The 14,061-nt window shown below is 41.7% G+C and overlaps 1 protein-coding gene across 1 annotated transcript in view; it reads left to right on the forward strand.

The window, feature by feature from the left end:
* GSG1L (GSG1 like) overlaps positions 1-14,061 on the forward strand; it is a 48,646-nt gene that overhangs the window by 11,128 nt on the left and 23,457 nt on the right. The window contains exon 2 of the mRNA XM_065644945.1: positions 5,336-5,383. Coding sequence (XP_065501017.1) covers positions 5,336-5,383 — 48 coding nt within the window. The remainder of the gene's footprint in view (positions 1-5,335; positions 5,384-14,061) is intronic.

A 14,061-nucleotide genomic window follows, 5' to 3' on the forward strand; every position in this document is an offset into this window, starting at 1 on the left:
CCTTCTTTCAGTCAGAATTACAGATTTCTTTTAAGTCAAATTAATGAGAATATTTTGAAACTGTGTGGTTGGAAGACATACAAACTAGGAGTTGTTTTTATTTTGCTGCCCTGCTTATTAATGAGGCATTTATCACTGGCTCAGAGAGGAAAGAACTCGACAACATAGGACCAGCAAGTATGATCCAGGACATCAGATTCTGGTCCTTCTATTGCAACAGCCATGCTATAAATTTAGAATAGAACCACAGAATCATTTAGGTTGGAAAAGACCTTTTAGATCATCAATTCCAACTGTTAACCTAACACTGCCAAGCATCACTAGACCATGTCCTTAAGTGCCACATCTACATGTGTTTTAAACCCCTCCAGGGATGGTGACTCCACCACTTCCCTGGGCAGCCTGTTCCAATGCCCGACAGCCCTTTCCAGGAAGAAATTTTTTTTTATGCCCGTCCAAGCCATGAACTGCCAGTGGCTCCAGGAGAATGCTGTGGGAAATGGTGTCAAAGGCTTTACTGAAGTCCAGGTACACAACATCCACAGCCTTTCCGTCATCCACTAAGCAGGTCACCTTGTCACAGAAGGAAGTCAGGTTGGTCAAGCAGGACCTGCCTTTAATGAACCCATACTGACTGGGCCTGATCACCTGGTTGTCCTGTACATGCTCTGTGACAGCACTCAAGATGATCTGCTCCATAAGAATATGAATACTTAGAATATTGTCTTAAAGCCTATAGGTTTTGCTATGTTTTCTGCCCTCTTCCCAGTTTCCAGTCTGAACCACCAGTTTACTGAGGTATACTCTGGACACTGGTCTGCCACCATTACCCCTCGACCATGTGCCACTGCTTGTCAGCAGTGTCCTGCGGTGCCTCCTTCCCATCCCCACAGCAGTCTTATTCTTCACCAGCTCGTTTATTTTCTCCAGAATGCAACTGTTCTGGCATAGTGCCTGCTTTTCACACAGCCTTCTACTTTTTGCTGAAATGATTCGATTTTGCAGACATGAGGCAATTTTCATGACAACTATGTGCCACAGACTTGGAAGGGCTGGAAGCTCAGGACTTCCCACCACATTGTGAGCAGCAGCAGAAGAAAGAGCATTAGGCCTCATGCTGGAAGCAAGACAGAGAGATCACCTCCTTATCCTGCCACAACTTTCCCTCTCATTCCCTGGGACTGATGCACTGATAAAACCCACATCTTCCCATACGCTGTTTCCTAAGAACACACAGAAGCCCAAAGCTGAGCTTTCTTCAGTAGAAAGTACTGATGAGCTAGAAAACATTTGACCTGCATTGCGGTGGGAGCACATCACACTAATGGTTCCTCAGATATTATCATGAGCTCTAAGTCTATTGTCCATACCAAGACCTCAAGACCTTTACCTAACCACCAGCTCAGACCTTGGGTCTTTCCAGATATGTCTCCTCCCACTCTCTGTCTGGTTCAGTTTGAAGTTCCCTAGCAAATTACAAATGCACACACACATATATGCAGGATTAGAATAATTAATTAGCATAATTAAAGAAAAACACACACATCTGGGGCTTTCCAGTTGCTGGCATCCAGACCAATGGGACCCTATGACCCATGCCCTCTTCTCAGGAAGCCCAGCAGAGACACAACCAGAGCCAGCCTGGTTGTGTGGGAATGCATTTACAAGGGTTTGCACAGATTGTTTCTACCTCACCCTTGGGAAGCTACAGAAGATGCCAATACCAAGAGCTTTGCTCTTATTGATGTTTAGGTGGTCGATCAGTCCTCTGCCCTCAGCCTCCAGCAGCTCCTGACACTGCTGTTCTCCAGAGAGCTTCACATACACTGTACATGGCCACTGCTCCTGCCTGGAAGCAGAGAACATTCAAGCCAGGTCATACCTCTTCTTTCTATGAGAGTTATGTGCAGGAGAGATCACTCCTTGGTTTTCTCCACTGTCAGAGTTGCTGCCACAACTAGGTGAAGGCAGGAGTATTAGTGGGATGAATTCTAGACACTGTTCTTGTTGCATCTCTAAACAGCCTTTTTTGTATTCTCTGAAGAGTCTCCAGGAGCCTAGTTATGAGGAGAAGATGCATCTGGAAAAGGGCAGCACAGCAGGATAAACTCTGCCAAGTCTAAAATTAAACTTAAGAGGGCTTAAGAGATCAGTTATACAAGATACTCAAAAATAACTTAGAATAAATCCTAAGAGGAACAGTGAAAGCACTGCTGACATCTTCACTTCTCAGTGAGATGCATGTCTGCATGCTGAAGTATGAATGTGGTCTATAAATACCACCAGTGGTTACCATTGAAAATGGAGGAGGAGTTTCCAGTGCTCCATCAACAGGAACAGTGAAGGGAAATGTTCTTCATCAGAAACTGCTTGTGCAGTTCCTACCACAACCTTTAGCAGTGAACCAGGCATAATCCAGGTATCAGCCGTTGGACATGAAGTGGCCCCCCTCCAGGCTTTTCTCTTTCTCCAATCTATGATCATATTTTGTGCTATGGCTCCAAAAGGCCTTTTTCTGGACAGTCCAGCATTTTCCGTCCATGTTATTTAAACTGGAGGCCTCAGCCACAGCCGCTCTCCTGGGAGAGATGGTGTTCTGGGCAAGCTGATGTGAGGGAGGATGAGGATGCACATTCCTCCAAGTAGCCTGTGATCACCCTCTGTACTTCTGTCATGCACACAAGGCACCTGCAGCCCAGCACTATTGTACCATCAGCTTCCTCAGTACCTCAGTATTCAAGAAGCAATGTCCTCAGGACAATGTCCTCAGGCATATGGTGTGAATTTAGGGGTTGTCATATGCAGGGACAGGAGTTGGACTCGATGATCCTGGTGAGTCCCTTCTAACTCATTCTATGATCCTATGATAAGAAGACTGAATGAAGTCAAGGCATGTCAGAAACACTTTGCACCTTACCTTGTATCCGAAAAGCACTGTGTATCTCCAGCTCTCAGAACAGCCTGTGCAGTTTCTGTAGCAGCAAACGCCATTCCCCTTTGGCTGTCTTGGGAAAACAAGCTAGATAGTCAGGTATTTGTTAAAGGTAATATGGCTTCAGATTAACTGCAACCACAGGCAAGAGATGACTCATTGCTAGCCTGTTAGCTTGAAGTCAGGTTAAGATAAATTGCAGTAAAAGTAATAGCTTACATGTGAAAAAAAGCCCACAAAAAATAAACCCAAACCGCAGTTCCATATGGCTAGAATGAAAAATCCTGCTTAATCTACTTATATCAAGTTCAAATCCAGGGGTCACTCTCCCTATATTCCCTTGATTTTAGGTCAATGCATTCCTGACACACTTCACTCCCTAAAACTCAGAGTCTCTGGATGAGAATGATTCCTGCTTACAGCACAGCATCTTTTATAGTCTACCTATTTATTTTGATTTCTTGGTCAGGGACCTGAAGTACACCACATGTGAAAAGAAGTCGAGGGACATGGGCTCTCCCTACAAATAGTGGAAGGCTGACTACAAAAATGACTGAGCAGCTAGAGAAATTCAAGCTGGGCATAAGGAAACACTTCTCCAGAAGGGTGGTGCAGCCCTGGGACGAGAGCAGGGGAGAAAATCCATCCTTGGAGTCACTAAAGAATGGGTATCATCATCCTTGAAATATTTCAAGATTTGCCTGGGCAAAGTCACAGCTGACCTCATCAGGCATTAGTGATTGTCCCGCTCTGAAACGAAGGCTGCACACCAGACCTGCTGGGTCCTGTCAACACAATGTTTGAGATGCTGCGATTTCTGTGGCCCGCCAGGTACCTTTCATTCAGCCCGTCTGACCCAAAACTTAATAACTTAACTCACCTGACATTCCTTCTGCTCAAGATTGGGCTGCCCTACTCACCTCTTTGTAAACAGAGATGCCCCTCTGACAAGTCAAGTCTTGCTTCGTTTTCTTGGCTGTCCTCTTGGCAGATCCTGGATTCACAGAGCAGAAGTCCTTCCCCCTGCCATGGAGAAACAAACTTTCATTTCAATGTCAAGTGAATCTTTTCTTTTACAGCAACATATACATAGAAAACAGACTACAGACTATGTACACAACACTTCTTAGCATATTTGGCATAGGCTTAAAACGGCGAAAAGTAAATAAAATGTGGTAATAATAGTGTTATAATAATAGATTTTTATTTCAGCACAGCTATCATTTGAATGGTTACTTTTTGCTTAATCCCGCCAACAAAAACACCAGAAAGATTAACATTTTGTATTGGTTTGTACATAAAATTACTTGCAACTCAGAAAAAATTACATACTGACTTCACCATCACTACAGCATTTTACTGTTTATTCTCTTTTAATGGCCCACATTTCCTAAATCAATCTTTTGACTGTGCAATTAAAATTGAGTAAAACTAACAAAAAACCTACTCCCAAAGCTGACTGTGCATCAATTAAAGTCTTAAAGGGCAAAATGGATTCTTCTCCATTACTCTGGCAGGCATGCTGTGCTCTGACTCCTCGAGGCAGGCTGTTGGTCACCTTGGAACACCACATATTGAAAGAAACACATGCACTTGGTGTATGGATGCACCTAGAGCATAGGAATTATTTTATAATCACTGATTGCCTGAAGAAGTAAAAAGGAAGGTCAAAACATCCCCCCTTAAGATACCTTTCCTGCTCAGAAGTAATAGGCTTCTCAAGAATTTCTCAAAAAAATGGAGGTGGAGTCCCAAACAGAGAAAATTTAATTCACATTGATAAATGGATCCAGCAGCCACAAAGCAGAGGGAGCGGCACAGGGCTGTGATGGTCATAGTAAGGCATTTGCCTGCTATTTGAACTTTTTTTTGGAATGCTATGCAATTGCTTAGTTCACTTTGTGCTTCAGGTTTTGTCTGTCCTAGTCACATGCGTCGTACCCACCTGCTGAGACATCTGTCCCCATGGCAACGTCTTCTGGCACTGAGAGGTTCGGTCAGACCCCGGTGGGGCACAGGCATTGTCCTGGCGATAAGAAGAAGGAGGGCAAAAGTGTTGGTGAGGCCTGAGCCCTCCCAATGTTACTCCATCTGGAGTGCAGCGCTGCCCCTGGCCTTGGGAAAGAGCAGCACAGACCCAGCAGGGACCCAGACATCAGGGAGAACCATTTTCTTCACTGACTGTATTTCATACTCCTCATCAAGGGACTGTAATCCTAAGGGAGAGTCCAGCTGTGTGAGTGTTGCAGTTTTGGTCCAGGCTGGAGGCACAGGTGAACGTGAAACAACCTCTGGTCCCTTAGAGTCTCAGGTGGGAGCGATGGCAGAAACACCAGTCAGAAAGAGGAGGTAGAGCAAAACCAATCAGCTTCTGTCTCCTAAAATAATCCTTTTCTTTTGAAGGTGAAAAATGTCGAAGTTTTATTGACCTTGCGCCTGCTTCTGAAAAAGGTAAGACAACAGAGTCAAGGTTTCTTCCCATTTTACAAATTGCATCAGTATTGTTTCTTATTGTACTTAAATGCCAGGGGAAACATTACTATCTGAGCACACAAGGACCTATATGTCATCCAGATTACATACAGCGAGGTGGAACAAATGCCAAGGGTTTAAGATAGCTGTTTACTCAGTTTATGCAGATCTGTCACATCTTTGATGCATTTTCTCTTCATCCAGTTGATTTTTTTCAATAAAATAAAGATTTATATTGCAACACAAACATTTCTCTTCTTCCTCTATTGAGGAAGGACATGCTACATGGTTTCCTCAGGCCACGAAGGCATTTATGGTCAGTCACAGTGCCAAATGTGTTTTTTTTTGTGAGAAGGAATAATGTAGATGCTTGTTTGTCTGATTTACCCTGAGCAAAAATAATATATTCAAGTGCACAGAAAGAGGCAGGCTGCAAAGCTTTTCTTTACTCTGGTATTGGAGTTGTAAATTCTCAATAGCAATTTAATCCATATTTCAAAATAGCATTTATCAGGGAAAAAAAAATTGTAGAGTTCAATTAGCAAACTGGGCAACTGAGCTCATCCTTCTCCCTGCTCAAGACAGAGCACCCAGCCCATAGCTGAAGAGGTATATGAGCCTCACAGTGTCTTTGGGGCTTGGTTGGGTTTGGATGATGAAAATTCATGTTCGTAAGAAAAAGCAGTATTTTTTATTGGATCACTTGAGACAACCACAAAACCTTTCGAGCATCTGGTACCTTCATCAAGTCTGACAGAGAGGCAGTAAATGGTGTAAGGAACAATTTTTCTTAGTTTGTCTGAATTGCTGGTCAGCTGGACAGATTGAAAGGGAAGGGCAATTACCATTAATAAAGCAGTAGGATATTGCAGTGAGAGAAATAGAAACAGAGACAGTCTCTGTGAAATTCATTGTAAGCAAACCTAAATAAATTATGCACATAAGAGAAGAGCAATCCTGAGGTTACTGCTGCTAATGGGCTGTGAGTTAAATCTTACACACACAAGTGGGACCATGGGGCATAACCATTCTTAGGAAAACACTAGCTCAATACTCAGCAGCGGTCAAAAATAACCTGTTAGAAAGCATTAGGAAAGACTTGAGAACAGAGCAGAGAGTATCCTGTCACATCAGGACTGTACACATTTGAAAGCTTTGCCTTTATATAAATAAAGTGTGGTATTTTGTCCTTTTTAGTCCAGCTCACAGAACAGCAGCAGGAATAATCAGAGTTCTGCAAAGTTCTGTGCAAGGATGAGACTAAGAAGCTTCAGCCTGAAGGAGAGACATATGAGAGGAGATACGATGGGTATTAATAAAGTTGTAAGAGGAACTGAAAAGGCAACCTGGGGGATAGTAGTTCATCGCCTTTCCCAGAACAAGGACTAGTGGGTATTGCCTGACACCTTCCAGAGACCAAATCAAAAGAAGCACAATGTCTCTGTTATAAAGGCAATAGGGTGTTTTCATGCTTTATCCATTTTCTCTGCAAGTTCATTGTGGTGCATAATGTTTGGTTGCATCACCCACACACTTTCCAAAACAGCATTTAGTGCTTTAAGTATTTCTTTTGGTTGTGTGAAATGCTGTCAGCAATTTTTTAAATTGAATTTTAGAGTTGCTGCACGATGTCAGTGTGTATTTCTAGATTATTCTACTTTTCCTTTTTGAGGAAGGAAGAGTCTTTTGGCATAGTGGTATAAAGAAACCTATTGTGGTGGATGCACTCGATCTCCACCCCATTAACATTTCTGAAGTCTTGCCATGGACTTGTAAGGCATATTGACAGAAAGAGAGGAGAACACTCAGAGATGGAAAGTGCTGACCATCTGACTCATAAACTACTATAGATCAAGTTGGACGCTGCAACATAGTTAAGATGAATTTTTCACTGTCAGTCTTGTACTGTCCAGAGGTACTTTCATCACATGTGAAGAGAAAATTATGTGTCAACAATGCCCAACTTACTTTTGCTGCAGAATTCAACTTCTTGACTTCTTCTCTTTTCCAGTTAGAAAGAACTTCTTACTCCTTTAGTTTCTTCATCCCCTCACTCAGCATTGACTTTAATGGTCATAGGCTTGTCAACTACTCAGTTACACCCAGTGCTGGGACAGATTCTTGATTCTTCTTCCAAGTAAATGAGATATGATAAAATGCATTGAATATAAAAAGTGAAGCTCAGGTGTACAAATATATTATGGTTTTACCAGTCCATTGTATAACTAGGAATTTTTGGACTAAACTTATCTGCACAATGAGATTTCAGCTTATTCAGCCTCTGTACACATTCGCAGCATCACTTACTACTAAGATGTTACTGTTCAAGGCTCCGATTATCTGAAACATCTCCATGTGTACGTGCTTCATTACTGCCACTGAGCACTCAGGCTTTCTAAAGTTTCCTTTTCAGTTGGTTTCCCCTGATTCAAAGAAGTCCTCTATCTAACAGACTTCTGAATTAAATACAGGCTGTTGAAGCCTGTACCCAGTTCTGAGCACATCATCTTTCACTTTTAAGTCCTGCTGAAAGGAGGCCTAAGAACAAACTTAGGCTAGTTGTGTAGCCAGGCTCTTCTAGAGTCTCTCACCAATTAACAGCAAGCCAGTATAAAACCTCCGCATAATATTTAAAACCTTCTTAGCACAGAAAACCTAATCACCAAAACATTCACAGTAAAATAAAAACATTTATGATGAGGCCTAGCTACATCCTTCCCACAAATATTGCATTCATAAATGAAAGTGTTTCTTATTCTTACTGTAAAAAGGTAATAGCTTATGCTTGAGTTTCCTGTCTTTAATCCATTTGTGCTGATCTCTACTGTATCTGGATACTATATTTCTGATCAGTTATTATACCCTTTGCATATATTGCACCAATGACATCTTCTAAAAGGAGGCAGCAAAATTTGGGGCAAACAGACCCACAGTATGGTATAAATAAGCATTTCCAACCCACACTAGGAGAGCTCTTCCCTGCATTTAAGGCAGCTGCCAACAATCTGTCAAAACCCTGTAAGCCTAACATTGAATTTATTAGCTATTGCTGGATGTTAGTGCCAAATCTGCTTAAGAAAATCAGCTTGGTGATGGTAGATAATAGTGAGAAAAAAAAATTTCTGTGTCCACAACTATTTCTTATGACAGTTTCCATTCGCTATCAATAAAGGATGATAGGGCAATAGCTGGTTATGTTGGCCAGGACTTTTAATGGGCTTCCACAGAACAGATGTTGTTGCGTCCCAAGAAGTGTGCTATTTTCTAATTTTCATTACAGATGTGAGTAGTGAGATAGCAAGTATTTCCAAAAGGAGTTGGAAGGAAATTGCCACAGTAGGCTGGACCAGATTTTTCACTTCTGAATTGCTCCTGGGATCTTGTCCACAAAACTTAATCCAAGTTTTGTTCCTGCTGAGTATTTTGATATCTGAAGAAGAAAAAGGTGACCTGTTTACTGAGGGACACTTTTGCGTTACATTGAAAAGTACACTCAGTTTTCAGCTACTTGGTCTATTTTTGAGTGCATCTTGCAGCCTCTCCCTTTGGGCTGTTGAAAGCTAAATCAGCTTTCTGTCAAGCTCCCTGATGCAGTGCCCATCCAGAACATTCTGGCTGGGACACACTCCACCACCTTCCTCCTCTCATCACACCTTTTGGGTGCACTTTCTAGCTCCTGTTTCACACTGATTCAAATCTGTGCTCAAGAGGACTTCCAAGAGGCCAAGGAGGATACACTCGGAAGAAACCAAGGCCAGATACTATGTCTGGAAGCCATGGCACCACAATGGAAAACGAAAGGTAGCAATATGTGCCATCAAATGATCTGATAAATGACTTCACTGAGTAGCATAATACCATGGCTACATACATATACAGATCTGTTCCTATCCCTGCCTAGAGCTGTGTGAGGATTCAAACTCCCGCATCCTTCTATAAATGCCTAAATGTCAGCTGTCACCCACAGTGACATGGAGAGCCAGAGGATGAGGAGTCATGACCAGCTGAACTCCTTGTGCAAGTGAAGGCCAGGATATATACAGTGGTAATCAGCTGGAAGCAGCATTTGTGCTGGAAGAACTTTGCTGGGGAAGGGCGAGGGCTTGCAGGACATGTGGTGCCCCCGAGAGTTTTGGGGGTGGTGTTCACTGGGATTGTGACTTGGGCACTTTCCAAACACCTGTGTTGCCTGCAGCACATACTGGAAGGAGGTTCTCTGCCTGAGGAGTCCTGGTGGGAAATTGCTTCAGGAACAGGCTCAAAGGTCAGTGTTGGCTCAAAATTTAGAGATGGCCACACCAACATAGGACACGATTCAGAGGGCAAACTCCTCACAGATGTGGTACAATCTGATCTAAGTTACTCTAAACTTTGTAGGACCTCACTTGCTTCAGCTATGGTATCTACGGAATAATTCCCACAACGAGTGGCAAAGCAGCAGATGATCAGCCACTGCTTGTATTGCATTGCTTTCTATTTATTTCTAGGGAAAGACAAATGAATAAACAAGACTTTTTAGAGACCATGGAGGTTGAGGCAAGCCAAAACCTTGCAGAAGGAAAATGCTCATTGCTGGTGAGCATTTAACAGTCCAAAATGTTACAGGGGACTTTTAAAATATGAGACTGTACTCACTGAGGTAGGAGATGCCTTCTGCATGTCCTCTGCAGAGCTCATGATGATGCATCCTGTAGAGATGAAGCAATGAAAGTTCTACATTTTCCAAAAAGTAGCTGGCAAAACTACGATAGTACACAGCAAACAGCAAATAAACAAAGAAAGTCTCACCTAAACACAGCATGCAAAAAGAGAAAGCTGAACCAAATCTATACATGCTCCTAAGCCAGCACTACAAGAGCAATTAATGAGAAGATAAATTAAATGCCTGATTTTAATGGATACTGACATAATAGGTGTACCAGAAATTTGACGGGAGAAAGATAATTAGTGAGAAAAAAATGTCTTGGTACTGATTACGCTGAAAGACAAAGCAGATGTCGTGTACTAAAGCTGAATCACAATAACAAGGTAATGTCATTAGTGAGCAACACAATCTCTATGGATGGCTTCCACGCTCAGATAAAAAATACCGAATTATATTAGTGATCACCCATTGGGACGGCTTACAGTAGCAGGTTTAAAATCGATATCAGAGAAGATATAAGGAGAGAAAACAAATCAGTAGGAGTAGGCTTTAAAATCCCATGCATAGACTGAGAAAATGTTATGCTCCGTATGATGTGGAGACTAAAATTTGGAAAATTTATGAGCATGGGGAAATTAGTTGGGAAACGTGTACCTCTTGACTTATTCCTGAGTGGTGTGGGGAACTTGGTTCAAAATGGTAGTAAGAAATACCTCGTATCTGTTTCTAACATAGACAAATTCAACATCCTTGCAGGAGAAATAAAAGTTTAAAAGAAGTTGTGAAGAAGGGAACGTACGAAAACCAGGAGCTGATTAAAAGAAATTAAAAGGTTCAGCTAAAATGACAAACGAAGTGTGAAAAGTTTAAAGATACTGGATATACTACAGGCATCTAAACTACTCACAAATCTTTCTTTATCAGTCACCGAGAGACTGAAAATGGTAGATAATATTCAGTGTTGACAAATGCAAAGAGGTGAACATGAAAAGTAATCCTACCTTTACATATATAGTGATGGGTTCTGAATTAGCTTTTACCCCTCAGGATAGAGTTCTTGGAACGATGACAGACATTTCTATGAAAACATTAATTCACTGCTCTGCAGAGATTAAGAAAAGATGAAAAGAAATATTAGGATCATTGTAGGAAATAAAGAACAAAACAAAAAGTCACCATGCCACCGCATGTATTCATGACGTGCCCACTCCCAGCACTCAGTGTGCACCTCTCATCCCTCCCCTGCCAGCCCCAGGTCAAAAAAGTCACAATAAAATTTAAAGAGACAGAGAGGAGGGTTTGACAGTTATGGTCAAAGATAGGAAATACTGTTTTGTATGAGAAGCAAAACACAAAACAGATCTCAGGCTGGAAAAAAGACAAATGAAACTTGTAACAGCCAAGTTAAAAAACAAACCTCCTTTTTTGTGTACTGGGTAGCTGCTTCTGAGAAGAAAAAAAGAGTATAGATTTCCTAAAAGGACCACTTAGAGACCTACAACCAGTGAAAAGAAATGTAACTGGGTTTCCCACAAGAATTGTGCACTTTTCAAAATAGTTCCCATTGTCTTCTTGAACATTTAATATTCTGCTTACATTATTCTTAATATATCTGCAATAGAGTATATACATACCCACACAGACAAGTACCTGTGCACTTGGATTAGGAGACTTATGATTAAGTGTGCAGGAAAAAATATGTTACTAACATTCTATCTGTGTTTTCTTGCATATCTATTATAAATCATTGAAGCTATTTTTAAAAGCTAATTAAATATACTAAGATGAAACCATGCATAATATCAGAATTCAAGCTAAATTCCTAATTCCTAGAAGGAAGAAACAGTCTTGCTTTTCATGCTGGTGATGCCAAAGGCCTGAAGAACACTGATTCTCTGTTGTGGGGAATGGTAGCCGTAAGATCCAAACAGAATTCATTGCTCAGCCCAGTGCTGAGGATAGAAGTTCACCACAGACCCTGCACTGTAGGTGCCTTTAGCCCAAATGTATTTATTAAGGCATGCAGGATAGTGCTGCTTAGAGTGCTTTCATGGCCTTTTCCACTATATTACACTACCATTTTCATATCAGGAAAAAAAAAGAATATAGGCACAAAGACATTCCACAGTTTGCTCAGTGCCATACACAGAATTAAATTCAGAACCAAATTCAATGTCAGAACCATAAAACGTCATAGAAAACACATTAGTATGTAGAAGAGAATAATGTTATTTACCTCACAGCTCCACTTCACCTTTCAAAAAACCAAACCAAAACAAAAAAGGAAGAATTAAAGCTCAACAAAATCAAAACAGCTGGCATTTCTTCTGCCACCTAGGCAGTTTCTGGTGATTGCATTTATCATATGGTCTCTCATGTTTTGCAAACCACAATCTCTTGTTTGGGTGCTGGCCCTTTATCTATCTTGATTCTATTAGTTGTTTTACAATAATGGGTAGTTTTAGGTATCTCTCATGGCTCTTAGGATCATGAAGCTTACTTTGTTTTGGAGGAATGTCTCTCATAGCTTTGTGGTCTACTTTTCCCTCCCAGTTTTTTTACACTGCAGCCCAAGAAGAGCAGGCAGATGGTCTGATATGATGAGATTGCATTAACCAACAGATGGGCTGACTGCTCAGAGGCGAGTCCCTACGCCAGCCACAACAGCATGCTCAATGTTTATTCCTTTCACCATTTTTTATTGATCACTCCAATATTTTTGGCTTGTAAGTTCTGGTATTGGAACAGCAGAGATGAGCAAATGGCTAAAATAATCAGAATGCAACTGGAAGAGAAAGTGTGAGATTTACATGGCCCCTTTAAACTTCAATGCTTTTCCAAAATAAGATGCACAACATTTCTCAACGTATTTCCATTTGTATACTTTTTCCTCTCTTTTCTCTTGCACTGTGTACGAAGAGGAGAGATCAAAGTGATATCCAAGTGTCAGTTCCAACATAGCAGGTAAGTCTGGAAAAGCAGAGCAATGACAGCCAGAGACAAGAAACATAGGGACAGCAAATACAGACCAGGAGGAGCAAAGCAGATGGGACGAAAAATGCAGAGAAAATCCCATTCTACATAGGTAAACAGAACATCTTAAAAATCAGTAGTGCAAGAAAACCAAACACCCATTAGGTCTACGAAGCACTTGCCATAAAAATCAGCACCTACTACATGTTTTGCAGCTGTCAGCGTGCTCACAGCAACACGCTGCTAGCTCTGGAATTGAGTACTAAAGAAATAACTAGATTTTCCCTGATGTTGCAGACCGTCATGGGTCCCACAGGCTATGGCTGGTCAGCAACTTTCTGAGAACCAGATCTTGATAAGGAACAGGGAAGTGCAAGTGGACCGTTAGGGTCACTCTTTCCGCAGCAATCTCTGTTCCCTTTCCCAGGAGGGTGACAACAAGGGCCTGTCCCCAGTATTTCAGTCACTAAGAAGATATGTTCTGGGTCTCCCACATACTGTTTAGGTCTAACACAGTACCTTACAGAGAAGACTGAATTATATCATCAAAAAACAAACCAAGGAGAAGGAACCGTTCCCATCTAGCACATAGGTTCTCTTCCTGTCATCTTTGGTGCAAGTGTTATGTTCAAAAAGCAGGACAGACAGACCTGAGGCTGTCAAAGGCAAGCAAGCACAATTTTTGTTACTGGTAACACGAACAAAGGTAACAACTCCCCCATCTCCCTGGATGCTGCAGCACGTGTGGAGAGCAAGAATAGTGAAATATTTTTGATCAAAGAAGGAATAACACCTGTACCGTGGCTTTCTTCATGTATATTCACACCACCCATAACCAAGTTCTGCCCTCATACCAGGTTCTTTTCCTCCCACATTGGATATCTGTCTAGCTGACTGTCACAGCCTCTTGTGGTTTCCCTGAGTTGTCCAGCAGTTCAGGGATCTTGGGGACAATGACAGTGAACCATGGGCTAGCAGGAGCACTTTCTTCCTCAAGTAACAGCATCAGTGCCTGTGGCTAGCAGCAACCAGCTTGTCC

The sequence above is a fragment of the Caloenas nicobarica genome, chromosome 14, assembly GCF_036013445.1.
Source record: "Caloenas nicobarica isolate bCalNic1 chromosome 14, bCalNic1.hap1, whole genome shotgun sequence".
NCBI classification, from domain to species: domain Eukaryota; kingdom Metazoa; phylum Chordata; class Aves; order Columbiformes; family Columbidae; genus Caloenas; species Caloenas nicobarica.